Source organism: Oryx dammah, unplaced genomic scaffold, assembly GCF_014754425.2.
Source record: "Oryx dammah isolate SB20612 unplaced genomic scaffold, SCBI_Odam_1.1 HiC_scaffold_2, whole genome shotgun sequence".
In the NCBI taxonomy this organism is placed as follows: domain Eukaryota; kingdom Metazoa; phylum Chordata; class Mammalia; order Artiodactyla; family Bovidae; genus Oryx; species Oryx dammah.
Window position 1 is genome coordinate 85,771,314 of NW_024070186.1, and position 27,910 is coordinate 85,799,223.

The following is a 27,910-nucleotide window of genomic DNA, read 5'->3' on the forward strand; positions in this document are numbered from 1 at the left end:
GTCCCACGGTGCAGAGCGCGCGTCCGCTGCACGTAGGGTCAAAGGCGGCACTGTCGCCCTGGAGACGACTTACCAGCTCCCCGCGGCCACCGACTCAGCTTTCTTTGCGGAAAACGCGGGGCCAAGAAGCTGAGGCTATGTCGGCTGCCGCCTCCTTCCCTAAGCGCGCGTCCTTTGCTGCAGCTGACGGCTTGCCTGAGACTGAGAACAACGCTGGGGAGCCGGAGAATACCTATATTCTGCGGCCCATTTTCCAGCAAAGGCGGGTAGAAGACGGGCTGTGGCGGAGGCGACCCTCGAGACTCCTGTCGGCCCCAGGCAGAGCTCGCCTAATAGCTAGGGTGTCTGGAAGGAGCGCGGCGGGTGGGGGGTGGGGTTGGATGGGGCGGGGCGAAGCGGGCTATGGAGGATGGGGCGGGGCTAGAGGCGGAGGGGCGGGCAGGGGAGGAGCCCGGGTGTTGGCGGAGGAACTTGAGAGGCAGGAAGGGACGTGACCGGGAAGGAAGGACGGGCGGGAGAGGATGCTGCTGTTCCGCTTGGCCTTCCAGCTGCATGGAACAGCAGAGGACCAGACCACTGATTGCAGGGTTAGAGCGCTCGGAGGTAGTCCCTTAGAGTAGCGCAGTAGGGATAGTTGACTGTCGGAGTTTCAGAAAGTGGACACAGAGGAATTGAGATGGTTAGATGGCAGAAAACAAACGGCTTGCTTTGAATGCCATTCAGTTTTGAGGGTTCATGTGTGCATAAGTGTGCCCAGAATGCGCTTACTCCACTGCACGAGACCTGTATGTGTTCATATTATAGTCTTACCCAAGTAGTATCCAGAGGCTTTTGGCCTGCCACCCTGATACCTTCCCAGAATTAAGGCACAAAATCTTGTGTAGAGGACGGTCAGGGTTGTAGGATTCATCAATAACTTCATTTTCCCAAGATTAAAAAAAAAAAAAAAATTTAGACTTTCCCAAGCCCCTCCTCTGTTACTTGAAATTACATTCCCAAATCAAGTGCTTGGTGAATACTAGAAGTCAGGAACGTTAGTTATAATGTGATAAAAAGATTTCATGTAGCAATTTTCTGGTGGATAGCGCGTGTGTGTAGTCACCTCAGTAGTGTCCGAGTCTATGCAACCCTATGGACTGTAGTGTGCCAGGGTCCTCTGTCCATGGGATTCTCCAGGCAAGAATATTTGAGTGGGTTGCTGTGCCCTGCCCCAGGGGATCTTCCCAACCCAGGGATCCAACACAAGTCTCTTATGTATCCTGTGCTGGCAGGTGGATTCTTCACCACAAGGGCACCTGGGAAGTCCCTGGTGGCTTAGAAGGGGCATTAAAAAAGTATGCTGTTATCTTGGTTAAACATTCTAAATACATAGAATGCCCTTCACCTGTGTTGCTGTTGTAATACAGAGCAAGATTAACAGCAAGTATATATTATGTAGAAATAACACTATGAGATTATTTGTGACTTGCAGAATGCCTTTGACATTTCCTGAGAGTGGAAAGGACTTAAAGGAAAAGCCAGATATAGTATGCTTGTTGATAGGAAAACCACATTTTGAGCAGATCAAATCCTGTAAATTTATCCATTATTTAAAATTTGCCTGTGAGAACAAGCAGGCAAGAGACCAAAGAAAATACTATTAAGAAGTAGTAAGGGGCTACTAGTACTACCAAATATTAAGCTACATTATAAGCTCAAAACTTAAAACATTCTGGTAACTTGGCACCTGATAAATCAACTGAGAGACTATATAGCCCAGAAAAGGAACCTAGTGTAATATGTAATAAATTCAACTAAAATGCTAATAGTATTGTTAGGGTGGCTAAATTAGGGGAGACTTTTTTCTCTGTCTTCATTTATTCAGTAATTCATTTCTTCAAAAAATATTTGTCTGCTGTGTGCTGGATGCTGTTCTAGAAATGGGATATAACAATGAACAAAACAGATAAAAAATTCTGCCCTATGGAGCTTGTATTGTAGTTGGGTCAGACCACAAACAAGATAATTACGTAAGTGAACCATATAGTGTATCAGATACTAATAAGTACTTGGAAGGGAGCTAGATAAAGTGATATAGTAGGAGGGTGCTTTGAAGTTTTAGAAAGGGTGGCTAGGGAAAGAGACTTTTGAATAAAGACTTGAAAGAAGTGAAGGAGCTAGATATGCATATAAAGAGAGGAACTGGACCTCTTACAGAGGTTAACATCAAGTGCAGAAGCACTGAAGTTTGCATGTCTGGTGTGGTCCAAGAACATACGGAAGGCTGGTGTGGCCTGAGTGGAGAGAACTAGGGGCAAAGTAGTAGAAAACAAGGTCAGAGAGTTTACTAGGGTATATCAAATGGGACCTTGCAAGTCACAGAATGTTGCTTTTACTCTGAGTGAGGGGGAAAATATTTGGGTATTTTAAATAGAGGAATGTCATGATCTGGCACATATTTTAATAGCACCAGTCTAGTTACTATGTTGAGAACAGGCTTTGGGGGCAAAGGCAGACACAGAGACTTGTGAGGAGGTCATGGTAATCAGGAAAGAAGCAGTGGTAGCTTGGAGCAGGGTGGTGGTAGTTGACTGGTGAGTGATTGAATTTTAGGTTATTTTGAAGGTAGAATTGGTAAGATTTGGTCATGAATGGGATGAGGGCTCTGAGAAAGACAACCACACTGACTCCAGGGTGTTTGGCTTGAGCAGCTGGAAGAATGGAGTTGCCATTGACTGAGATAACCGAGTTTTGGTGAGAAATGATCAGAAGCTCAGTATCGGGTGTACTAAATCTGAGTTGCCTCCTAGTCATCTGGATGGAGCACTGGTGGGAATATGTGGTCTGAAGTTTAGGGGAATGGTCCAGGCTGGAGATATAAGTTTGCAATATGACTTGTTTTTTTTTAATTTGTTTTTATTACTTTTATAATAAAAATATGAAAAAGAAGGATCAAATGATTGTAATGACAAAAAACTGCAGGAAGTTGAGCTGAGACGTTCAACTTTAAGTTTAGGATTTTGGAGTTACCAATTAGATGTTTTGAACTGATTCATTTAGGTTCAGACCCTCTGTGGTTAAAGACTGTATCCATGCTGTACTCAAGGAGGAACTGGCCAATGCTGAATACTCTCCAGAAGAAATGCCTCAGCTCACAAAACACTTATCAGAAAATATTAAAGATAAATTAAAAGGTAATAGTGATGGTAAATGGAAACGACTTGTTCCCTTCAAAATACAATTTTACCAATTTATCTCCTTTATTTTTAAACAAGGGACATAGCTTAGCTGTGAATTCTGTTAAACACAAATTTTTCTTCGGTGTTGGTCTTCTCAGTTATTTGGTAACTTTCACTCATGCAGGTTTTTGCATATGGTGGGAAAGAGCAAAGGTGTGAAATACCTAGTTGTACTGAACGACTATCCAAGATATCCCAGTATACAGAAAGATCAGAAAGTACAGGGGCTCCTTTCCTCCATAACTTCTGGTATCTGCTGAGCTATCAAGTCCTCAGCTTCTTATCATATCCTCCCAGATGGACCTCAGTCCATCTCTCTGGCCAAATACTTAACCACTTGCCTTACTCAGCTCTCCACTCCTGCCTCACTCTACACCTGCAGGGCTGATCTCATGCTTTTCCTCCTTGTTCTTTGTCTTTCTATCTCTCTTACTCTCTTTTGTTAATATCATGCCATCTGAAAAGTCCTTTCTGTCTACCCTTTAAAAACTATTTATTTTGGCTGCACCTCATGGCTTGTGGAATCTTAGTTCCCCAGCTGGGGATTGAACACAGGCCATGTCAGTGAAAGCCTGGAATCATAACTAGGCCACCAGGAAACTCCCTACCTACCCTTTGGGTGCACTGGTATGATCCGGAGGGATGGTACAGGGAGGGAGGTGGGAGGGGGGTTCAGGGTGGGGAACATGTGTATGCCCGTGGTGGATTCATGTTGATGTGTGGCAGAACCAATACAATATTGTAAAGTAATTAGCCTCCAATTAAAATAAATTTAAATTAAAAAAATTATTTTGGAGGGAAAAATGTCTTTGTAATCGTAATACATTTTCATTGTAATAAACCTGGAAAATATACATAATGTGTTTTTTAAAGTTATATAAAAGCCTGTTAACCATGATAGTTTCCATTTAATACTTTGATATATTTTCTTATTTTTAATAATATATCTTAATTTTTAGAAATATAAAAAAATACAAAGAAGAAAATTGCAATTCTATTCCATCATCCAAATTAACTGTTAGTATATTAGCATTGTTTTCAGATTTTAATGAAATTCTGTTAAAATTATTGTAAAAAATACATGCTTGCTACTAAAAAGTTAAAGTGTAGAAAGATAATTAAAGTTAGAATAATCACTTCAAATGCCTACACCCATGAAGAATTATTAGTATTTCATGAATATCATACCAGACCTCTTTTCTATGTATGCATGCATGCGTGCTTAGTTGCTTCAGTTGTGTCTGACTCTTTGTGACCTCATGAACTGTAGCCTGCCAGGCATCTCTGTCCATGAGATTCTCCAGGCAAGAATACTGGAGTAGGTTGCCATTTCCTCCTCCAGGATATCTTCCTGACCCAGCTATCTAACCCTGGTCTCCTGCATTGCAGGCATATTCTTTACCTACTGAGCCACCTGGGAAGCCCCTTTTCTATGTATAAATACTTTATGGATAAATACTTTAAAAACAATGATATACTATAGACTATTTCCCATAGCGTTGTAGCATTTATTCTATATTTAAATCGTCCCTTCACCATGTTATTTCCATTTCTGTGTTCTTTTTTCTGGTTCGTTTCTTACCTAATAAGATTTTGTAAGGTTGTAAGATTTTTCAGGAAAGGCTCAGAAATGCTTTATTCCCTAGATTCTTTCATGTTTGAGAATGTCTTTAAACTAAAATATATTTTGGATGAATTTTGAGTTACTTTTTTTGAGAATCTTTTAGATAATTGCTTCACTGTCTTCTTGCATTAAATGTTATCATGGAGAAATCCGAGGCCAGTCTGATGTTCTCTGCAGAAAGAATCCTGTCCTTAACCTTGATACTCAATAGTTTTTCTAGAGTATAGTTTGATATTGAGCATTTTATGTCTGTTAATCCATGGATTTTATTCTTTCTATATTGGAGAAATTTTCTTGTATCTTTTTTTTTCTTGTACATTTCCAGCTCCATTTGTTAGATTATCTTCTTCAGGACACCAGATATCGATGTGTTGAATCACCTCTGTCTACCACATTTATTATCTTTGCTGTAATCTCTTCCTTTTTCTTTGACATATACTTCTGATTATCTTAAGTCAATAATTCAATTTTCATTTGTGTCCCGTCTCTTGCCATTTGTAAGTGATTAGTTCTGCACTGATAGATATGGGTATTCAGTTTATTTCCTAGGCCTATAGTCTCCCTTTTCATCTTTCTGTTGTTTTGTAATCTGATTGAGTTCTTATTTTATTGAATTTGTAAGCTTATATTATGAATCAGCTGTGAGGAATTTCTCTTTGTTCCTTGATTTATGTTATCTCCTGGGTTGAGTTTTTTGGTCTTTTAAACAGTAAATTTCTTTTCTTGCTAGTTCTTTGGCTTGTTTTTGCTGTTTTCCTTATTACCATTCAGCTTCTTTTCATTTTTGCTCTGATGTGGTATTGGTGATTTTTTTTTTTTTTTTTTTTTTACTTTTTAGCTTTTCTTTTTCCCCTCCTCCCACTGTATCTAACACCATATTATTTTTCCGTCAGAACTATGTTTTAAGCTCTGGGCATTTAATATTCTAGCCACATTTCTAAAGCATAGGTATGAGAAAAGGAGGAAGAGGAATAGATAGAGAAGGAGGAAGCTCAGCTGAGCTGTGTGCAGTGTTTTTAAAAAATAACTTGGGCTCTGTCTCCTTCTGAGACTTTGTTAAGTATCCTGAATTCAAGTTCATGTCCCTCAGTGGAAGGGTACCTGTAAATGTTCAGACTATTTGCCTAATTTACCATATGATCTGGAGCTTTTACTTTCATAAAAAAAGAATTGACTCTGTCTCAATTTTGCCTATTTAACTTTTCCTTTTTAAAAAAATTTTTACTGTTTCCATTTTTCTTTGGTCAGAAAAGAGGGAAGATAAAGATGCTCATTCAGTTTTCTGTCCCCAAAATTTGGTGTTAGAGAGAATTTTCAGGATTTTGCTGTCTTAGCAGTATAGTTTTGGGGGAGGTAGCCGAGTTGTCCTTGGCCATTCCATGTAATCCAGAATCTTTTGGTTTCTTTTCTTTCTTACTGAACAGCTTGTAGTTTTCTAAAGATCCCATGCACTATGTCTTTGCATGTGCTGTGCCCCTCCATAGAATGGAGAGACATCGTTCATTTGATGAAATCTCACTCATCTTTCAGGACCCAGCTCACTTATCGCATCCTCCAAGAAGTCTTGTCCTTCCTTCCCCATTGCTCAGTCAAGGGGAGGAGCCTCCCAGCCCTGTGCTCCTAATGTACCTTGTACATGCCACTCTTTGAATTACTACTCTATGGCATTTTCATTTTAGTTTCTGTGTTTGCCTTCCCAACTACTATGAGTTCTTTAAGGCAAGAAGGATGTCTTACTTACTTCTGTATCTCCAGGGCCTAGCTCAATACCTGACTTATAGCAAGGGAGAAAGGAAGGAAGCAAAGACCTATTGAGAGACCACTGTGGAAGAGAAATGGGTAGACACAGGAGGAAACTTGTCTCTTCTATCCTCACAACACTTCCAGGAGGAAGGTAGTGATACGCCCATTTAACAGTTGAGGGAGACTTAAACGGAAAAGTTAAATAACTTGTCTAAAGTTACACACTTATTAAGCTTACTGTTAGAATTTGTCCTCAAATCTCTCTGACTCCCAGACTTACAATCATACTCACTAAGTGTATAGACCAAATGTTTGTGTTCGTTATCAGGCAAATTTGTCTTCATTAAGTAATTTTGCCATATATTTGCCTCTATATAACTTTCTTTTTGTTTTTCTTTCCAGAAATGGGATTTGACCGATATAAAATGGTGGTACAAGTAGTGATTGGAGAACAAAGAGGAGAAGGTGTATTGTGAGTAGTTAGTTTTTCCTTTTGTTTTTATTTTTATAAATTTCTGATTGGGTATTCATCTTCTTGACAATTCAGTAAGATCCTGTCTTTGCAAGGATGTGAGGAAAGGACAGTGTAATAAAATGCATGAGTGAACTGAAGAGATCCTGGTACTGAGCAGTGAGGTTGACAGTCTGGGTAAGTTCCATGGGGTAACTCACTTTTCATAGTATCTGTAGGCTAATAACCCTTTGAGAGTTTATGTATATATGCTCCTAAGATAGTGTAGGATTATGTATATATGTTGCCTTGGTCTTACCATTCTCTTAAATTAATTTCTTTAAAATTGTCTGAGGGTCAATTTTCATAGCTATTGCTATTGGCCTGGGCTTCTGTTTCTTAAAGTTCACTCTTTTTGTTTTTTGTTTTTTCCAGTCCTGATGTCAGTTACCTAACTTGTTTCTCTTATGTTTTTCTGATTATTCTCTCCTTCACTGGTTCCTCTTTCTTGGCTACACCCCCAGCTGTGAACTTTCTTCAAGGCTCAGGTTTTATTCCACTGCTCTTCTCTGTGCTTTTTCAATGAGGTCATTCATTTTCATGATATCAAACTGTCATTCCCATACTGACAAGTTCAAAATCTGTACTTTTTGTTTTTTCCTGTGCCCAAGTATTAATCTCCTATTTTCCTTTATAAACAGTGCCTAGTCTAGTATTTTGTAAGACAGTATGAAAATATTTGCTGGATGAATTAAAAAAAAAAAACCCTGTAGATACTATCACTGAGAATTTTCACTGTAGATTGTTAGATTGGGAAAGGACTACAGATTTTTTCCAGCGTCCAGTCCCCTTATTTTATGATGACACTTACGAGGTTCAGCATGATTTGCCCCAAATTATGTATCTGGCTTGTGTCAGGGTCACTGTACTCTTCACCCTGGTGTCCTCTTCCATTTGGTCAAAAGGCTTCAGATTTCTTCACCACAGAGAAACTAGGAAATACTTTATTATTCTGTCACCTCAGATTCAGTGTGTTCAAATAGAGTTCCATATTTCTCTTTCCTTCCTCTTCCTAAATCAGTCAGACATTTTCATTTCTCTGTCTCCCGCAGTATTACCCAGGTCCCCCTGCTTAAAGTGTGGCGTCTTCTTTTATGTAGCCCTGACTCTCTCTTTGCACACACTGTAACCTGGATGCCAGGGTTGCTTAGCTTCCCCTTATCAACACTTCCAGATTCTGATCTTTTTTCTCTGCAATTCACACACAAGACTAGTGTCCCTGAAGTATGCCCTTACTTTTCTTAAACTCTGTAGAGTTTATCTCAAACCTTGTAAAGCATAAACTCAAACTTGTCCTGACTGACTGTTCAATGTGATCAGGGCAAACTCTAAAGTATGGTATATAAGGCCTCCCTTAGCTCCTGTTAAAACTTTCATCATCTAAAATTTTAGGCATATACAACTGCAGACACCAAGGAACTTCCATGTGTCTGTTACTTAGCTTTAAGGTTATCAACCACACACTGATGTTGTTTCATTTATACCTCCACCTACTCTCCCTGCCTCTACCAGATTATTTTGAAGGAAATTCTAGTCATCATATCATTTCATCTGTAAATACAACAGTATTTATCTCTAAACTATAAGGGCCTTTTTTAACATAATAAAATAGCACGTTTAAACATTGAAGGTCCTTAATATTATAAAATATTCAGTTGGCTTTTTTTCTCTTCTTAAAACACACCAGGTAAGAGTCTGTGCCTGGTGAGGTGCCTTACTGGTGTCAAGGATGTGGGCTCTCCTGTCTTGCACTGACATATCCTCATCTGTATCGTTGAAGGTAACTCAATACTACATTTATCCACATTCCTTAAGAGAAAGAGATAGAAGGAAAACATAAATGCCTTTCCATTTTCAACACTTCAAACTTATGATTACACTCTCTTCTGATTTCAGTTGTTTCTGTTGAGAAATCAGCTCTTAGTCTTATTTTTGTTCCTTTGGAGGTGATGTGTCTTTTTTCCTAGCCACTTTAAAATGTTTTTCTCACTGTCTTTTTAGTATGATATATATGGTTTTCTTTGTATTTATTCTACTTGAGGTTCTTAGGACTTCTTGAATTTGTGGGCTCTTGAATCTTGTCATATCAGCTTGAGAAAAGTCTTAACCATTTTTTCTTTTTTTTAAACAAGTCTTTTATCTTAGAATAGTTTAGATTTATAGAAAGGTTTCAGAGATGGTACAGAGAGTTCTTAAATATTTCACATCCAGTTTCTTCTGTTATTAACATCTTCTATTAGTTTGGTACATTTGCCACAATTAATGAACCAATATTTATGCATTATTATTAACTAAAGTGCCTACATTATTCCAGTTTCTTTAGTTTTTACCTAATGTTGTTTTTCTGGTCTAGGATCCTATCTAGGGTACCATATTACATGTCTCTTCTTAGTCTTCTCTTGGCTATGACAGTTTCTCAGATATTCTTTGGTTTTGATGACCTTTGACAGTTTTGAGAGGTATGGTAAGTATTTTGTAGAATGTCCTTCAAATGGGATTTGTCTGCTTGTAATAAGCCTGGAATTATAAATTTTGGGGAGGAAGATCACAGAGGTAAAGTGCTGTTCTCATTATATTATTTCAGGGTACATGTTGTTAGCATTACATATTACTATTGATGTTAACTTTGATACCTATCTGAGTAGTATTTGTCAGATTGTCCACTGTAAAGTTACTCTTTCTTTCCTTTTCCATACTGTACTCTTTACAAAAAAATCACTACGTGCTACCCACACTTCAGGAGCAAGTGGTTATACTCCACCTCCTTGAAGGCCGTGTGTCTAACACAAATTATTTGGAATTTTTCAGCATAGAAGATTTGTTTCTTCTTTCCCATTTATTTGTTTATTCATTCATTTATTTATTTCAGTTTGGACTATGGAAATTTATAATTTGGATTATAATCCAGTTCTACTTTATTTATTTCATTGCTCAAATTGTTCCAGCTTTGGCCATTGGGAATTCTTTCGGTTGACTCCCAGGTCCGTTTTACATACCCTGCCATTGGGGGTTTTTAAGCACATCCTTATTTACTGGCACTATAAGATGTCTCACCTTATCCATTCCCTGCCCCAGCCCTAGAATCAGCCACTTCTCTAAGGAGCCTTGATTCATTTTATTGGATAATGGCATTAGATACTAAGATCTGGGTGCTATATATGTCTATTATCCTTTAAAATATTGCCTCTGCTTCCTTGCTGGCTGCTGTCCTTAATGGACTCCAGTTACAAATATTTAGATCTTTTTACAGTAATAGACATATCTCTTATGATGCTATTTTCTGACTTTTTTGTTCTCTGTACTTCAGTTTGGATATTTTTCTATTGACTTGTCCCTCAGTTCACTAACCCTCTTTTCTATTCTGTCTAATCTGATATTAATAAACCCACCAGCTGAATTCCTAACTTGTTATTATAGTTTGCAAGTCTAGGATTTCCATTTAAAACCTTTTTTCATAGATTCTAATTGTCTAGTGAAATTATTTTTTAATCTATGTTCTCCATCCTCCTTCTCTCCTCTTTTTACATTTTGGTCTTAGCAGTGCTTACCCTTGTCTCTGAATTGTGTGTTAGCCTATTTTCTTTGACTATTTTTTTTGTCTTATTAATCTTTCATATGGCTCTGTCTCTTGGCATGCCTACTTTGAGTCCTGGATATTGTGTTAAAAAATTGTAAAACTTGCAGATAATATTATTTTCCTTCAGAAAAGGTTTACCTTTCCTTTGTTATTCAGGTAGAATATGGTCTACTTACCTGAATCCAACCAGATACTGAGCTGAGTTGAGGTTGGCTTGTTGCTGTTTTGATAAGGCATTCTCCATCTTTATCTCACCCTTCTTTCTTGAATGTAGCCCTCCACATCTTTCAGCCAAGAACCTGGAGTGTTCATTGGAACCCGATCTACTGACTTTTAGTCCTTTTCTTCTGAGTGTTAAACTCCTCTTCATTCCAAAGGCTTTTTCTGTAACGAATTAGTTTCCTAGAAAAGCCAAAATATGTTCTTTTACGGTTCTGGAGATCCTACATTCAGAATGGGTTTTGTTGAGCTAAAATCAAGGTGTTGGCAGGCCTATATTCCTCTTGGAAGCTCTGGGGGAGGGTTCACTCCCTTGCCTATTCCATCTTCTAGAGGCCACCTGCATTCTTCAGCTCAAAACCCTTCCTCCATCCTCAATGCCAATAGCATTGCGTCTTCAAATGTCTCTCTGACCCTGACCCTCCTGCCTCCCTCTTTCTTTCATAAAGACTCGTGATTACATGGAACCCACCTGGATAATCTCCCCATCTTAATATCCTTAGTTATATATCTGTAAAACCATTTTTGCCATGTAATATCACATTCACAGGTTCTGGGGCTTAGGACATAGACATATTTGGCCATTATTTTGCCTACCATGTGTAGCTTTTTAGGTTCCTACATGCATAGTTTCAGAATTGAACACATGTCTTGAGGGGAAACCTACCACGTGACAGGCTCAGTTCTACTCTCTCCTTTTTCACAGGGATCTCGGCCCTTTCACATCTGCAGTTTTATGCCACCCCCAACTCCCCAGCCCTGCAAGACTGCCAGCAGTGCTGCAGATTTTTTTTTCCTTCAGTAATTGGTCCTTTTCCTGGAGAAAGCCCAGGCTCTCAGCCTCTAGCTCTGTGCTTAGAGTTGGCAAGTGCCCCAGGGAGAACTTTGCTTCAGAGTTTCAGCTTACTTCATGTGGTTCACCTTTCTCTGGAATTTTGGCTCTCCTAGTCTTTATTTCCTTCAGCAGCTCTCTGATTCATTTTATTTATTTTTTCTAATTGACTTGGTGGGAGAATTTGGCCACCTATAAACTGTTCCATCATATTTCTTCTAAGTTTTTGGACATAATTTTATAAATATATAAAAATGTGTATATATATATATATATATATATATATATATATATTTATTTAAGTGAATATAGCATTCTTTTTTATATAGCCAAGGGTTTTGAAATGACTCAAGTATCCCAGGTTTATCTTGTACATTTTCAGCCACAATCTTAGAACTAGCCATTTTTCCAAGGAGCTCTGGTTCCTTTTTTTGGGAAATTGTGTAAAGAGACTACAATTCGAAAGTAAGGATTGTGTTTTGTGCATCTGTGTATCATTTACACCTAGCACTTTGCTTATATATAATACTGAACAAATACTGGTTAAATACATTTTTATATTCATGCTTTCACTTGGTTCTACTCAGCTTAAGTACTGCTTCCTTCATGAAATCTTCTTTGGCTTTTTGTCCTCTCTAAATTCTCTAAAATTCTTCAGCACTTCTACAGATTTAATTCAACTGTTGTACAACTTGGACTTGGAGGCTTGGCCTAGATAGACAATATAATCCCTTTTAATCCTAAATAACCTATAAATCAGCACCAAAAATACATTATCTTATTCTTTTGGTGAGTATTATTTTTTTTTCACTAAATTAAGTTGAGAATTTTTTGAGGACAAAGCCAGGTTTTACTGATTCTGGACATATGATACTTGCTAAATAAACACTTGTTGATTGATCTGTTAAGTATATTAATTTTATTTCATCCTGTTACAGTTTGGAAATAGGTAGAACTTTTTGGATATAAGAATGTGTGAAATATTAGGCTGGGGGCAGCTATTCTATGTAAAACTCAGGGAAAAAAAGCTTTTAAAATTGAACGAATATAGTATGGTGTGTGTATATCTTTCTCTACAGACTTGAAGCTTAACTGCCTAGGTTCAAAGCCAAGCTTTGCCACTATATATTATATACTATATATTATAAATGACTTTAGACAAATTTATTAATTTCTCAGTTTCTCAGTTTCTCTATTTATTCAATGGGTATATTAATAGTACCTATCTCATAGGATTAAGTAAGTTAATATAAAGCACTTAGACCAATGAGGCACAAAGTAGTGTTCAATAAATGTTAATGATGAATCATATACATACATTTAATAAAAAATAGAACATTTAAAATTACTTTTTAAAACTTATTATATTGTGAATATCTTTTCATGTTCTTAAAAGTTTTTTTTGTAAAAAATCTTTTAATAGCTGCACAGAATTTCATTACTAAGAAATACCATAATTTCATTTAGTAATCTAAAACTTCTTCATATTTGTTTCCATTTTCAAATAGACTTTTATTTTGACTGACATTTGTTCTTATCCATTAACTGCAGAGAGGAGAATGGCTAATTTTAGAATTTAGAGGTAGCATAGCATCCTGTAGAGATAATACTGGATAGAATTAGTTAGAAGGTTGAATTCTAGTTTAGAATTGTCCCGTTCTTCTCTAGGATCCTATACAGTGATCAGTTCAGTCACTCAGTCATGTCTGACTGTTTGCAACTCCAGCAGCACGCTAGGCCTCCCTGTCCATCACCAACTCCCGGAGTTTACTCAAACTCATGCCCATTGAATTGGTGATGCCATCCAACCATCTCATCCTCTGTCGTCCCCTTCTCCTCCCGCCTTCAATCTTTGCCAGCATCAAGGTCTTTTCAAATGAGTCAGTTCTTCGCATCAGGGGACCAAAGTATTGGAGTTTCAGCTTCAGCATCAGTCTTTCCAATGAATATTCAGGACTGATTTCCTTTAGGATGGAGTGGTCGGATCTCCTTGCAATCCAAGGGACTCTCAAGAGTCTTCTCCAACACTACAGTTCAAAAGCATCACTTCTTCGACACTCAGCTTTCTTTATAGTCCAACTCTCACATCCGTACATGACTGCTGGAAAAACCATAGCTTTGACTAGATGGACCTTTGTTGGCAAAGTAATGTGTCTGCTTTTTAATATGCTGTCTAGGTTGGTCATAACTTTTCTTCCAAGGAGCAAGCGTCTTATAATTTCATGGCTGCAGTCACCATCTGCAGTGATTTTGGAGCCCAGAAAAATAAAGTCTCTCACTGTTTCCACTGTTTCCCCATCTATTTCCCATGAAGTGATGGGATCGGATGCCATGATCTTCGTTTTCTGAATGTTGAGCTTTAAGCCAACTTTTTCACTCTCCTCTTTCACTTTCATCAAGAGGCTCTTTAGTTCTTCTTCACTTTCTGCCATAAGAGTGGTGTCATCTGCATATCTGAGGTTATTGATATTTCTCCCGGCAATCTTGATTCCAGCTTGTGCTTCCTCCAGCCCACCGTTTCTCATGATGTACTCTGCATATAAGTTAAATAAGTGGGGTGACAATATACAGCCTTGATGTACTCCTTTTCCTATTTGGGACCAGTCTCTTGTTCCATGTCCAGTTCTAACTGTTGCTTCCTGACCTGCATACAGGTTTCTCAAGAGGCAGGTCAGGTGGTCTGGTATTCCCAACTCTAAGAATTTTCCACAGTTTATTGTGATCCACACAGTCAAAGGCTTTGTCATAGTCAATAAAGTAGAAATGTATGTTTTTTCTGGAACTCTCTTGGTTTTTTGATCATCCAGTAGATGTTGGCAATTTGATCTCTGGTTCCTGGAATAGGTTGCACTAAATAATTTGTTTGGTCCTTTCCAGACCTACTTTCTCATATTATTGTTCAGAAATTGAACACATTTTATTAGCCAGAAGTCTAGGTATTATTTCCTCTAAAAGTCTGACCTGAAATAATCTTTAACAGAGCTTTCCACCCTGACTACCAAAGACTTCAAGGTATCTGCCTCTTCAGCCATCAAGCAGCCAGTCAGAGTCTGAGGCTGCTAGACCCCTGGGCCTGTTACCTCCAGCTGCGAGCAGCCTCATCTGACTCCAGGCCCTTCTAGGGTACCCAGGATCTTCTGCTATACAAATATGCTTTTCTGTAGGTCATCTCATTCTGTGAAAAGGTTTGGAAGCACTGGTATATAAGAATGTATCATGGAAGACTTGTGCTTATGGCAGACATATGGGGTTCAGGTCCTTGTTATGTTGTTGACAATCCTCTACTCCTTGACTTTTCAGCATGGCTGCTCGCTGTTTCTGGGATGCTGACACTGATAACTGTACTCACGATGTTTTCATGAATGTAAGTCTGTTGGGAACGCTTTCTGCCTATCTGAAGGACACGTGGGCATTCCAGATCAAATCTCTTCATGTTTGTTAAGATGTGGCGACACTTTATTTATTTTGGCCTCACAGCATGTGGGATTTTAGTTCCCCAGTTCAGTTCAGTTCAGTCGCTCAGTCGTGTCTGACTCTCTGCGACCCCATGAATCGCAGCACGCCAGGCCTCCCTGTCCATCACCAGCTCCCGGAGTTCACTCAGACTCACGTCCATCGAGTCCGTGATGCCATCCAGCCATTTCATCCTCGGTCGTCCCCTTCTCTCCTGCCCCCAATCCCTCCCAGCATCAGAGTCTTTTCCAATGAGTCAACTCTTCACACGAGGTGGCCAAAGTACTGGAGCTTGAGCTTCAGCATCATTCCTTCCAAAGAAATCCCAGGGTTTAGTTCCCCAACCAGGGATTAAACTCATGCCTCCTGCATTGGCAGAGTGGAGTCTTAACAACCGAACTGCCAGTGAAGTTCCTGAGGCCACTTTAGTTTTAGACATTTGTCTGACACGACTTGTAGATAAGATGATTTTACTGTCCATTTGTATTATTAAAGCAGAAGCCTAGTGTGCTGCTTATAGATGAGGACACTTGTATATCTACTGATAATGTAACTTTTCACAAATTTGAAGTAGAAATAGCATACTACTTATTTGGTGCTAACAGACAGCAGTTTGTTAAGCTGCAAAGAAATTTGGGTGGCAGGGATTCCATGAGAAAGGTGATTTTTCTTTCAGTAATAAAATTAATTACTTTATTTTAAAGCTATTTAGTAAAACTAAGCAAAAGTACAGAGGAATTTTTATAAAGAAGTTTCGTTTAAACATTGGGACATTATTGACATGCATGTTTCATATATTTTAAACATATGTTATTATTTTATGCTTATTTCCAGAAAGGATCCTGTCTTCTATCCAAATGCTCTCAGGTTGTGAGTTAGTAGAGAAGGCAATGGCACCCCACTCCAGTCCTCTTGCCTGGAGAATCCCATGGACGGAGGAGCCTGGTGGGCTGCAGTCCATGGGGTCGCTGGGAGTCGGACACGACTGAGCGACTTCACTTTCACTTTTCACTTTCCTGCGTTGGAGAAGGAAATGGCAACCCGCTCCAGTGTTCTTGCCTGGAGAATCCCAGGGACGGGGGAGCCTGGTGGGCTGCCGTCTCTGGGGTCGCACAGAGTTGGACACGACTGAAGCGACTTAGCAGTAGCAGTAGCAGCAGAGTCAGACTTAGAGTAGAGTAGAAAAGAAGAACTATATTGAGTGAATTGGGAGAGAGGTTCCATTTCTAGTGCTGTAACTTTCTAATTGAATGACTTTAGGTAAGTCATTGAGCCTTTCTCTGATGGTATCAGTAATATTAGAAAGCTGTATTAGATATTCCTAAAGACTGGCTGTGGATGACTAAGAAGAATTTGAGGAACTTGTTTAAAATATAGGTGCCAGGGCTCTGCTCAATAAATTCTGATCAAATAAGCCAGGGGTTGGATCAGGGAATCTGAAACTTTAAAAAAGTTCTCCACATGATTATCTTACTGTCAGGTATAGAAGCTGCTGGTGCAGATGATCCTAAGGTACCTTTTAGCTCTAAAATTCTATGGTCCTACCAAAGTTTTATTTTATGCTCAACTAACCTGAAGATCACAGGATGGACAGTGGGAAAGGATTAGTCGCTCAGTTGTGTCCAACTCATTATCGACTGTAGCCCTCTAGGCTTCTTGTCCATGGAATTCTCCAGGCAAAAATACTGGAGTGGGTATCCATTCCCTTCTACAGGGGCTCTTCCTGACCCGGGGATCGAACCCTGGAACCCAGGTCTCCCACATTGCAGGTAGATTCTTTACCATCTGAACCACCAGGGCAGTGGGAAGTACTATGCAAATCTTCAAATATCAGCTCTCTGGGAGAAGGGTCAAATTCAGGTGGTGGTTTTCCCTGCTCTTTGAAAACTGAATATTTCCCTGAGTCCTTATATGATACAATTCATTCATTCAACAAATAATCCTGAGCTCCTATTATGTGCCTTATATTATAATGTTTTGATTTTGTTATAATCTGTTATTACATTTAGAAAGTAGAGAAGAAAGTAGGGGATAACCCATAACTCAATTCCGTTATTGCTAGGAATAAAATGGTGAATAAGACAGTCATGATTTCAGCTGGTCAAGAGCTTATAAACCCATGGAGACTAGACAATACTCATATTAACCAATATGCAGTTTAAAATTTTAGGTGTTAGTTATTACTTAGTAATGGAGAAGGCAATGGCACCCCACTCCAGTACCCTTGCCTGGAAAATCCCATGGACGGAGGAGCCTGGTAGGCTGCAGTCCATGGGGTCGCTAAGAGTTGGACACGACTGAGCGACTTCACTTTCACTTTTCACTTTCCTGCATTGGAGAAGGAAATGGCAACCCACTCCAGGGTTCTTGCCTGGAGAATCCCAGGGACGGGGAAGCCTGGTGGGCTGCCGTCTATGGGGTCGCACAGAGTCGGACACGACTGAAGCGACTTAGCAGCAGCAGCAGCAGCAGCATTACTTAGTAAAGATCAGGATCTGGATTTAGAATATAGGATTAATGGGGCAAGTGTCTAAATGTCATTTTTGAGAGCCTGGTCTAGGTTGCTGACTTAGTCTGCTATATCTTTAGTTCAGTTTAGAGTGTTTATTTAGCTTCATTTTTCAGTGCTTAAAGTATTTTGTTTATTTGGGAGAAAATCCCAGGAAGGGCCAGTAGGAGTTGAGGAAATGAGAGAGTGGAGAGAAAAGCATATTATTGAACTGATTACTGTGGCTAGCCAGGGCTCAATTCCTGTGAAGAACTCTGGGTGGCACTGGAAGAACAGTGCCAATCAAAGGTGGGGTCTATAAGACCAATGCCAGTCTACAAATTGTTTGATATATGTCTTCAAAAAGATAAGTACATAAATTATGTATAAGGGTTTAGAAACTCTCATGGAATTTGACAGAGCAATTTTATGTTCATTGAATCAAATTAATAAGAAGTTTAGGTTGTATTTGTCTTTCTTTTTTCATTTCATTTTCTTAGTTAATAATTTTTATTTTATTTTATGAAAGTATCATTCATAAGGGACTGGAAATTAAAACAAACAAAAAATGATGCTCCTCACCACAGACAGTACTATTTTATTTTATTTTAGCAATACATATTTTATTGAAGTATGGTTGACTTACAATGTTTCAGATGCACAGCAAGGTGATTCAGTTATACATATACACATATATTATTTTTTAAATTATTTGACATTATAGGTTATTACAAGATATTGACTATAGTTCCCTGTGCTCTACAGTAAACCTTTGTTGCTTGTTGCATATCTATTTATTTAAATTAAGAATATGGCATTCTATTCATGCTAAGTCAAACAGGTGGAATCAAAATGTCATAAATTTTTCAGTTAGGCAAAAATTCATAAGTTTTCTAAAATATATATATTATACATATTATTTGTATGTAAGTATACAAAAGCTTTTCTACTATGCTTGAGAAAGAACATCAAAAGAAAAAAGGAAATGGAGTAATTGGTAAACATAAACTAAATGAAATGGGAGCATTGAATATGAAATAGAAAAAGTGAAACAAACTAGATAGAAATAAAGATAATCATATAGTCCAATTGTTTTTAAACATGACTGCTCATTAGAAACATATTTGGAGCTCTGGAGAAAGAGAAAGCAGTACCTGGGCATTTGTATTTTTAAAAAATTTCCAAGATATTTCTGATATGCATCTGGATTTTAAAAAGTGATTACAGGCTATAGAGTGCTATTATTTTCCTGTTGACCAATCATGATACAATGGTATTAAGTGAATAATAGTTACATAAACACAGTAGTAAAAGGTGTTTATCAGTTTTTACAGTGAGTAGCCAGACAAAAAATAAAAGCCAGCCATAATGGCAACATGATTAACCTAACAATATAAAATAATTACATACAATTTGGGGCAGTCAAGCAAAGTGATGTGGTAAGTAGAAGTACATCATCCATGCCCATGTTTTCATCTGCCAAGCAAGTCTGTGTCTTTTGGTTAGTGCATTTAATCCTACTACCATTTTCTTAATTGTTTTAAGTTTCTTTTCTTTTTTTTTAAGAAACTTATTTTTATGTTTTTAACATAAATTTATTTAGTCTAATTGGAGGTTAATTACTTTACAAAACTGTATTGGTTTTGCCGTACATCAACATGAATCTGCCACGGGTGTACACGTGTTCCCCATCCTGAACCCCCCTCCCCCCTCCCTCCCCGTACCATCCCTCTGGGTCATCCCAATGCACCAGCCGCAAGCATTCTGTATCCTGCATCGAACCTGGACTGGCGATTCGTTTCTTATATGATATCATATATGTTTCAATGCCATTCTCCCAAATCATCCCACACTGTCCCTCTCCCACAGAGCCCAACAGACTGGAGCCTATTATGCAGAGTGAAGTAAGCCAGAAAGAAAAACACTAATACAGTATAATAACACATATGTATGGAATTTAGAAAGATGGTAACGATAACCCTGTATGCGAGACAGCAAAAGAGACACAGGTATATAGGTTTATTTTCTATAGGTCTTTGCCTTCTCTGTGTTTCCCACCTAGAGAAGTTCCTTTAGTGTTTGTTGTAAGCCAGTTTGATGGTGCTGAATTCTCTTAACTTTTGCTGGAAAGCTTTTGGTTTCTCCATCAAATCTGAATGAGAGGCTTGCTGGGTCTTCTTGGTTGTAGGTTCTTCCCTTTCATCACTTTAAATATATCATGCCATTCCTTCTGGCTTGTAGAGTTTTTGCTGAGAAATCAGCTGATAGCCTAATGGGAGTTCCCTTGTATGTTATTTGTCCTTTTTCCTTTATTGCTTTTTTAATTTTATCTTTAATTTTTGTCAGTTTGATTACTATGTGTCTTGGTGTGTTCCTCCTTGGGTTTATCCTGCCTGGGACTCTGTGCTTTCTGGATCTGGTTGACTATTTCCTTTCCCATGTTATGGAAGTTTCCAGCTATTATCTCTTTGAATGTTTTCTCAGGGCCTTTTTCTCTCTCTTCTCCTTCTGGGACCCCTATAACGTGAATGTTGGTGAGTTTACTGTTGTCCCAGAGGCCTCTTAGACTCTCTTCATTTCTTTTCATTCTTTTTTATATATTTTGTTCTGTGGCAGTGATTTCCACCATTCTGTCCTCCCAGTCATTTATTTATTCTTCTGCCTCAGTTATTCTGCTGTTGTTTCCTTCTAGTATATTATTCATCTCTGTTTGTTTGTTTTTTAGTTCTTCTAGGTCTTTGGTAAAGATTTCTTGCATTTTCTCCATTGTTTTCCTGAGATTCAGGATCATCTTGACTATCATTATTCTGAATTCTTTTTCTGGAATGTTGCCTATGTCCACTTCATTTAGTTGTTTTTCTGGGTTTTGATCTTGTCCCTTCATCTGGGACAAAACTTTCTGCTTTTTCATCTTGATTAACTGTATATAATGTGGTTTTTGTTTTCACTGCTGTGGGTCTGTGGTTCTTCCTGCTTCTTCTGTCTGCCCTCTGATGGAGGAGGCAAAGAGGTTCGTGTAAACTTCCTGATGGGAGGGGCTGGCAGTGGGAAAAACTAGGTCTTGCTCTGTTGAGACAGAGGTAAAGGTTTAATCCAATTGTCTGCTGATGGGTGAGATTGCTCTCCCACCCTAATAGTTGTTTGGCCTGAGGCAACCCAGCCCTGGGGTCTGTGGGCTCTATGGTAGGGTTAATGGTGAACTCCAAGAGAGTTTATGCCAAGGGGGACCTTCCAGGCCTGCTGCTTTCAGTGCCCCCATCCCTGTGGTGAGCTTCTTCCAACCCATGCCTCCACAGGAGACCCTCCAACACTAGCAGTCTCCTATGGGGCCACTGCTCCTTTCCTCTGGGTCTTGGTGCACACAAGATATTGTTTGTGCCTTCCAAGACTGGTGTCTCTGTTTCCCCCTAGTCCTGTGAAAGTCCTATAATAAGATGCCACTGGCCTTGAGGTCAAATTCCCTGGGATTCCTAGTTCCTTAACCTTGACAACAGTGGGAGAACTTTTTTGCTATTATTGTTCTCCAGTTTGTGAGTCATCTACCTGGTGAGTATGGGATTTGATTTTATAATGATTGTGCCCTTCCTTCCATCTAGCTGAGGTAGAAATTGCTAGGCAGTGAGTGTAGGACCCTGAGATCTTAGTCTTGTTTTCATAAACATCTGGCTCCATTAGCCTAAAGTTATACCATTTCTCCCAATTCCTGGAATGTGTGCTTGGTGTGATAAATTATCAGTACTCAGATCCAGGGAAGGGAAGTAACTAACTTCTGTTCTATATGCCTGAGGGAAAAACAACTGATGATCATTAATCTTAAGCCCATACATCAAAGTCAGTTCAGTCAGCTCAGTTGCTCAGTTGTCTGACTGTTTGCAACTCCATGGACTGCAGCATGCCAGGCCCCCCTGTCCATCACCAACTCCCAGAGTTTACTCAAATTCATGTCCGTCGACTTGGTGATGCCATCCAACCATCTCATCCTCTGTCCCCTTCTCCTCCTGCCTTCAATCTTTACCAGCTTCAAGGTCTTTTCAAAAGAGTCAGCTCTTCGCATCAGGTGGTCAAAGTATTGGAGTTTCAGCTTCAGCATCAGTCCTTTCAATGAACACCCAGGACAGATCTCCTTTAGGATAGACTGGTTGGATCTCCTTGCAGTCCAAGGGACTCTCAAGAGTCTTCTCCAACACCACAGTTCAAAAGCATCAATGCTTTGGCATTCAGCTTTCTATATAGTCCAATTCTCACATCCATACATGACTACTGGAAAAACCATAGCTTTGACTAGATGGACCTTGGTTGGCAAAGTAATGTCTCTGCTTTTTAATATGCTGTCTAGGATGGTCATAGCTTTTCTTCCAAGGAGCAAGCGTCTTTTAATTTCATGGCTGCAGTCACCATCTGCAGTGTTTTGGAGCCACTCAAAATAAAGTCTCTCACTGTTTCCATTGTTTCCCCATCTATTTGCTGTGAAGTGATGGGACTGGATGCTATGATCTTAGTTTTCTGAATGTTGAGTTTTAAGCCCACGTTTTCACTTTTCTCTTTCACTTTCATCAAGAGGCTCTTTAGTTTTTCTTCACTTTCTGCCATAAGGGTGGTGTCATCTGCATATCTGATGTTATTGATATTTCTCCCAGCAGTCTTGATCCCAGCTTGTGCTTCATTCAGCCCAGCATTTCCCATGATGTAACTTGCATAGAAGTTAAATAAGCAGGGTGAAAATATACAGCCTTGACGTACCCCTTTCCCAGTTTGGAACCAGTCTGTTGTTCTAGGTCCAGTTCTAACTGTTGCTTCTTGACCTGCATACAGATTTCTCAGGAGGCAGGTAAGCTGGTCTGGTATTCCCATCTCTTTAATAATTTTCCACAGTTTGTTGTGATCCACACAGTCAAAGGCTTTGGTGTAATCAGTAATGCAGAAATAGATATTTTTCTGGAATTCTCTTGCTTTTCCTATAATCCAACGGATGTTGGCGATTTGATCTCTGGTTCCTCTGCCTTTTCTAAAACCAGCTTGAACTTCTGGAAGTTAATGGTTCACGAACTATTGAAGCCTGGCCTGGATAATTTTGAGCATTACTTTCCTAGAGTGTGAGATGAGTACCATTGTGTGGTAGTTTGAACATTCTTTGGCATTGTTCTTTTCTCTGATTGGAATGGAAACTGACCTTTTCCAGTCCTGTGACCACTGCTGAGTTTTCCAAATTTGCTGGCATATTGATTGCAGCACTTTAACAGCATCATCTTTTAGGATTTGAAATAACTCAGCTGGAATTCCATCACCTCCACTAGCTTTGTTTGTTGTGAAACACAACTGATGATTATTAATCTTAAATCCATACCTCTGGTCCATCTAAAATAAAATGGCCAGGGGGCATGAAAAAGGGTGGCAAATTAATCCATGGATCAAGAGAAGCCATAAAGATGTTAAGCATCTTGACCTTTAAACTGATTAGTTAAAAATGATGTATTTTAAGGGCAAGAGCTAACCAAAAATGTACAGATTAAGGATATAAATACTGCTGTAAGTCCCACGTTTGGGTGACTCTCTACCCCCTCTCAGTGTCTATGCTGAGAGCTTTGTACTTTCCTGTTCTTTAATAGATCATGTTTGCTTGCTACCCTGAGTGTTTGCGTGTTCATGCAGTTCATTCTTCAGCTCCAGAAACAAGAACTCAGATTCCTATTTCATCTGTACAGCTTCTTCTTTGTTTTTGATGTGGGGTACCTTTTTTTCGGTGGGTTCCAGTGTCCTCCTGTCTGTGGTTATTCAGCAGTTAGGTGCCAGATAGCATTATTTTAGAACACAGTAATCCCATCCAAGAAGCCAGGGAACTGGGCTAACTGAAGAATTTGCTTTTGGTTAATAATCACATACTTGAACAATACTTGAACTCATATTTTCTTGCATCATTGCCAGGCTAGAGGTGAGGTTGATGGGTTAGGAGGTACTGAGGCATTCATAAAACGAAGATCATGGCATCTGGTCCCATCACTTCATGGCAAATAGATGGGGAAACAGTGGAAACAGTGTCAGACTTTATTTTGGGGGGGCTTCCAAATCACTGCAGATGTTGATTGCCGCCATGAAATTAAAAGATGCTTACTCCTTGGAAGGAAAGTTATGACAAACCTAGATAGCATATTCAAAAGCAGAGACATTACTTTGCCAACAAAGTTCGTCTGGTCAAGCTATGATTTTTCCAGTGGTCATGTATGGACGTGAGAGTTGGACTGTGAAGAAAGCTGAGCACTGAAGAATTGATGCTTTTGAACTGTGGTGTTGTAGAAGACTCTTGAGAGTCCCTTGAACTGCAAGGAGATCCAACCAGTCCATTCTAAAGGAGATCAGTCCTGGGTGTTCATTGGAAGGACTGATGCTGAAGCTGAAACTCCAATACTTTGGCCACTTCTTGCGTAGAGTTGACTCACTGGAAAAGACCCTGATGCTAGGAGGGATTGAGGGCACAAGGAGAAGGGGATGACAGAGGATGAGATGGCTGGATGACATCACTGACTCGATGCACATGAGTTTGGGTAGACTCCGGGAGTTGGTGATGGACAGGGAGGCCTGGTGTGCTGTGATTCATGGGGTTGCAAAGAGTTGGACACGACTGAGCAACTGAACTGAAGCATGTTGTACACCTCTAATAAGTACCTAAAACATGTTTTAACACATTTGTTAGGATATGGAGCTCATTTTGAGATTCTGAGTTAAAAGGTGGACAAATATATTTTATCAATTAAGAACAAACAACCAGACATCATTTTTCCTTATCCAGAATTTATGACAAGGTGGTGTATTTTCATTATCTGTGATACTATAATGCCGGGAGCCAGCGTGGAGAATCCCGCCCATGGCAAAGGTCATGAGGAAGAGGCCTGATGGGCAAAGGTGAGATCAGGACTCAAGGGACCCCCTGGACCTGCTCGAGCATCTACCCCAAAACCAGAATCTGTCTGTCTTACTATTTTATGTCTTTCACCAACTCTTCTGACATTAACAGGGGGCTATCCTTGACCACCTTTCTCTGGAAAGAGTTAACTTAGGGCTCTAGTTGATAAATCTCCTGGGCATGAAAGGAGTGTTTCAAGCCCCCTGTTAGCATTCTAGCTTACTTGGCAGGTTTATCCAGACTCTTGCAACATTGTTGAGCCAATACTTGCTGCCAAGTTCTCACATCCATTATCCATTGTGTTCCTGGGAGTGCATATAGTCAGGATGTAGAAAAAACAAGCAGCAGCTTTAGCATTAGCAACATTAGACTTTGAGTTAATAAGTTCTTTCTTTGCTGTAACCCACTGAATCTTTGCTCCAGAAAAATGTAACTCTGTACTTTAAGGGTGAAGCAGGCTAGGAATTTAAGAAGAAACACTTTAAGAGAAAATTATTGTTCTGGCTGACCAACCTTTATTAAAAAGGGGTCATAAAATATCAACAGGCCTCCGGGTCAGAAGATAATGTACAAAAAATAAGACTCTTGCAGGAAAGAACCTGATATCGATAAAAGTTAATACTGATGGAATGTTGAGTTGACTCTGCATTTTTCACCTTGCTGTATGTACAAACTCAGGGTATAAAAGCCCTCTCTGAAAATAAAGTAAACAGGCCTCACTCACTGAAGCTTGGTCACCCCATGTCATTCTTTCCTTATCTCTTTATCTTTATTCGCCAACGTCGTCCATCCTGAGGATATCTCTGGACTCTGCTGAGGCTGGACCTCGGCACTATAATATGCTTGGATTTGGTAATGCATATACTTTAAGAAACTCAAAGCATTTTACTTATATTATTTCTTTGATAAATCAGGGAAAGTGGGAATACTTATTTTAAGAATAAACATTATGCCTCTTGAGAAATCTGTATGCAGGTCAGGAAGCAACAGTTAGAACTGGACATGGAACAACAGACTGGTTCCAAATAGGAAAAGGAGTATGTCAAGGCTGTATATTGTCACCCTGCTTATTTAACTTCTATGCAGAGTACATCATGAGAAACGCTGGGCTGGAAGAAACACAAGCTGGAATCAAGATTGCTGGGAGAAATATCAATCACCTCAGATATGCAGATGACACCACCCTTATGGCAGAAAGTGAAGAGGAGCTAAAGAGCCTCTTGATGAAAGTGAAAGAGGAGAGTGAAAAAGTTGGCTTAAAGCTCAACATTCAGAAAACGAAGATCATGGCATTCGGTCCCATCATTTCATGGGAAATAGATGGGGAAACAGTGGAAACAGTGAGAGACTTTATTTTGGGGGGCTCCAAAATCACTGCAGATGGTGACTGCAGCCATGAAATTAAAAGACGCTTACTCCTTGGAAGAAAAGTTATGACAAACCTAGATAGCATATTCAAAAGCAGAGACATTACTTTGCCAATGAAGGTCCATCTAGTCAAGGCTATGGTTTTTCCAGTAGTCATGTATGGATGTGAGAGTTGGACTGTGAAGAAGGCTGAGTGCCGAAGAATTGATGCTTTTGAACTGTGGTGTTGGAGAAGACTCTTGAGAGTCCCTTGGACTGCAAAGAGATCCAACCAGTCCATTCTGAAGGAGATCAGCCCTGGGATTTCTTTGGAAGGAATGATGCTAAAGCTGAAACTCCTGTACTTTGGCCACCTCATGCGAAGAATTGATTCATTCGAAAAGACTTTGATGCTGGGAGGGATTGGGGGCAGGAGGAGAAAGGGACGACAGATGAGATGGCTGGATGGCATCACCGACTCGATGGACATGAGTCTGAGTGAACTCCGGGAGTTGGTGATGGACAGGGAGGCCTGGCGTGCTGCGATTCATGGAGTTGCAAAGAGTCGGACACGACTGAGCGATTGAACTGAACTGAAAGTACGTTAGCTTGCATTATATTTCTTCATTCAGAAAATCTATTATTTAACCATCCTACCCTTTTAGTTAGCAACTTTGTAGCTATCGTGAGGCAAGAAAATCTATAGCTATACTCTGGAAAACCTGTTTCTTGAAGAAAGGTAAGTCTTCATGATTGAAAACTGATAAAGATCTCAGATGGTGTTAATTTCACATCTGTGCTGTCCTTTGGTACTAACTGAAATACTAACTATGGATTCATGTTTGCTTTCTGTTTTCTTTTTTTTTCTTTTTTTTTTTTTTAGGACAGTTTATTCTGTGTTGTAGCGGCATTTGGCTGTTTCTACTATTGAATCTTGAAAGCTGGAAAAAGATATGACTATGAAGAAATATGAACTTTTTTACATTGTTAAATAAATATCTTGACAAAATAAAGTGGACAGTTTGGCAACTGAGTCTGTTGAGTTTTAGGTGTTATTTTAATGTTTCAATTTCATTATAACATTACTACATTTAGAAGTTACAGAAAAAAGTAGGGACAATCCATAATGTAGTTGTTCAAACATAACCAGTGTTTTTTTATTTACAGGGTTAAAAACATCATATATACAGTTTTGTAACCTGATTTTTCGCTTATAATGTCGTGTACAATTTTTATATCATTTTATTTGATTATAATTTTCAGCAGCCTACATTAATAGTTGCAATTCTATTAGGTTATACACGACTGGTTATTTTTGCCATGTCCTTATTGTGGATTGATTATTTGTAATTTTTCACTATAACTAACTCTGAGATCAGCTTACTTATAAGTTTTTTTCCTGCATTTTAAATTATTGCCTTTATCTTTTACCTAGTATTTTTACTCAGCTCTGCCACTCTCCACTCTCCACAGCTTGTTAGTTTAAACCTGTATTTGTTTTATCCAGGGTTTGCCCAGTGTCACGATCGAAGAGTTTCTAGGCTGTGAAATTAGCTTCCCTTAAGACTCTCAGAGGTTATGATGGTACTATCCCAATTTCCACTGTCTTTGTAGTAATCTTCCCTTTAGATGTCTGCTCCAGCTAGCTGTCCTTATTTCAAGCACCTTAATCTATCTGCCTCATGCTGAAACTCCAATACTTTGGCCACCTCATGCGGAGAATTGACTCATTGGAAAAGACCTTGATGCTGGGAGGGATTGGGGGCAGGAGGAGAAGGGGACGACAGAGGATGAGATATCTGGATGGCATCACCGACTTGAAGCACATGAGTTTGGGTGAACTCTGGGAGTTGGTGATGGACAGAGTCGGACATGACTGAGCGACTGAACTGAATCTATCTGCCCTGTTCAAATAACTGTTTGAAACTCAAAAGGGAAGGGTCACAATATAAATCCTTTATTTTCCTCTGTAGCTCCTCAGCAACTGCTTACCCACCATA

General features: G+C 39.3%; 1 protein-coding gene across 1 annotated transcript; it reads left to right on the forward strand.

The window, feature by feature from the left end:
• On the forward strand, positions 1-26,944 carry DYNLT2B (dynein light chain Tctex-type 2B). The gene is made up of 5 exons (XM_040249991.1): positions 1-262; positions 3,040-3,173; positions 6,988-7,057; positions 15,025-15,088; positions 26,794-26,944. Exons 1-5 carry the CDS (start codon positions 138-140, stop codon positions 26,839-26,841), a joined length of 441 nt encoding a protein of 146 aa, XP_040105925.1. The 5' UTR covers positions 1-137; the 3' UTR covers positions 26,842-26,944.
• Positions 26,945-27,910: the final 966 nt, after the last annotated feature.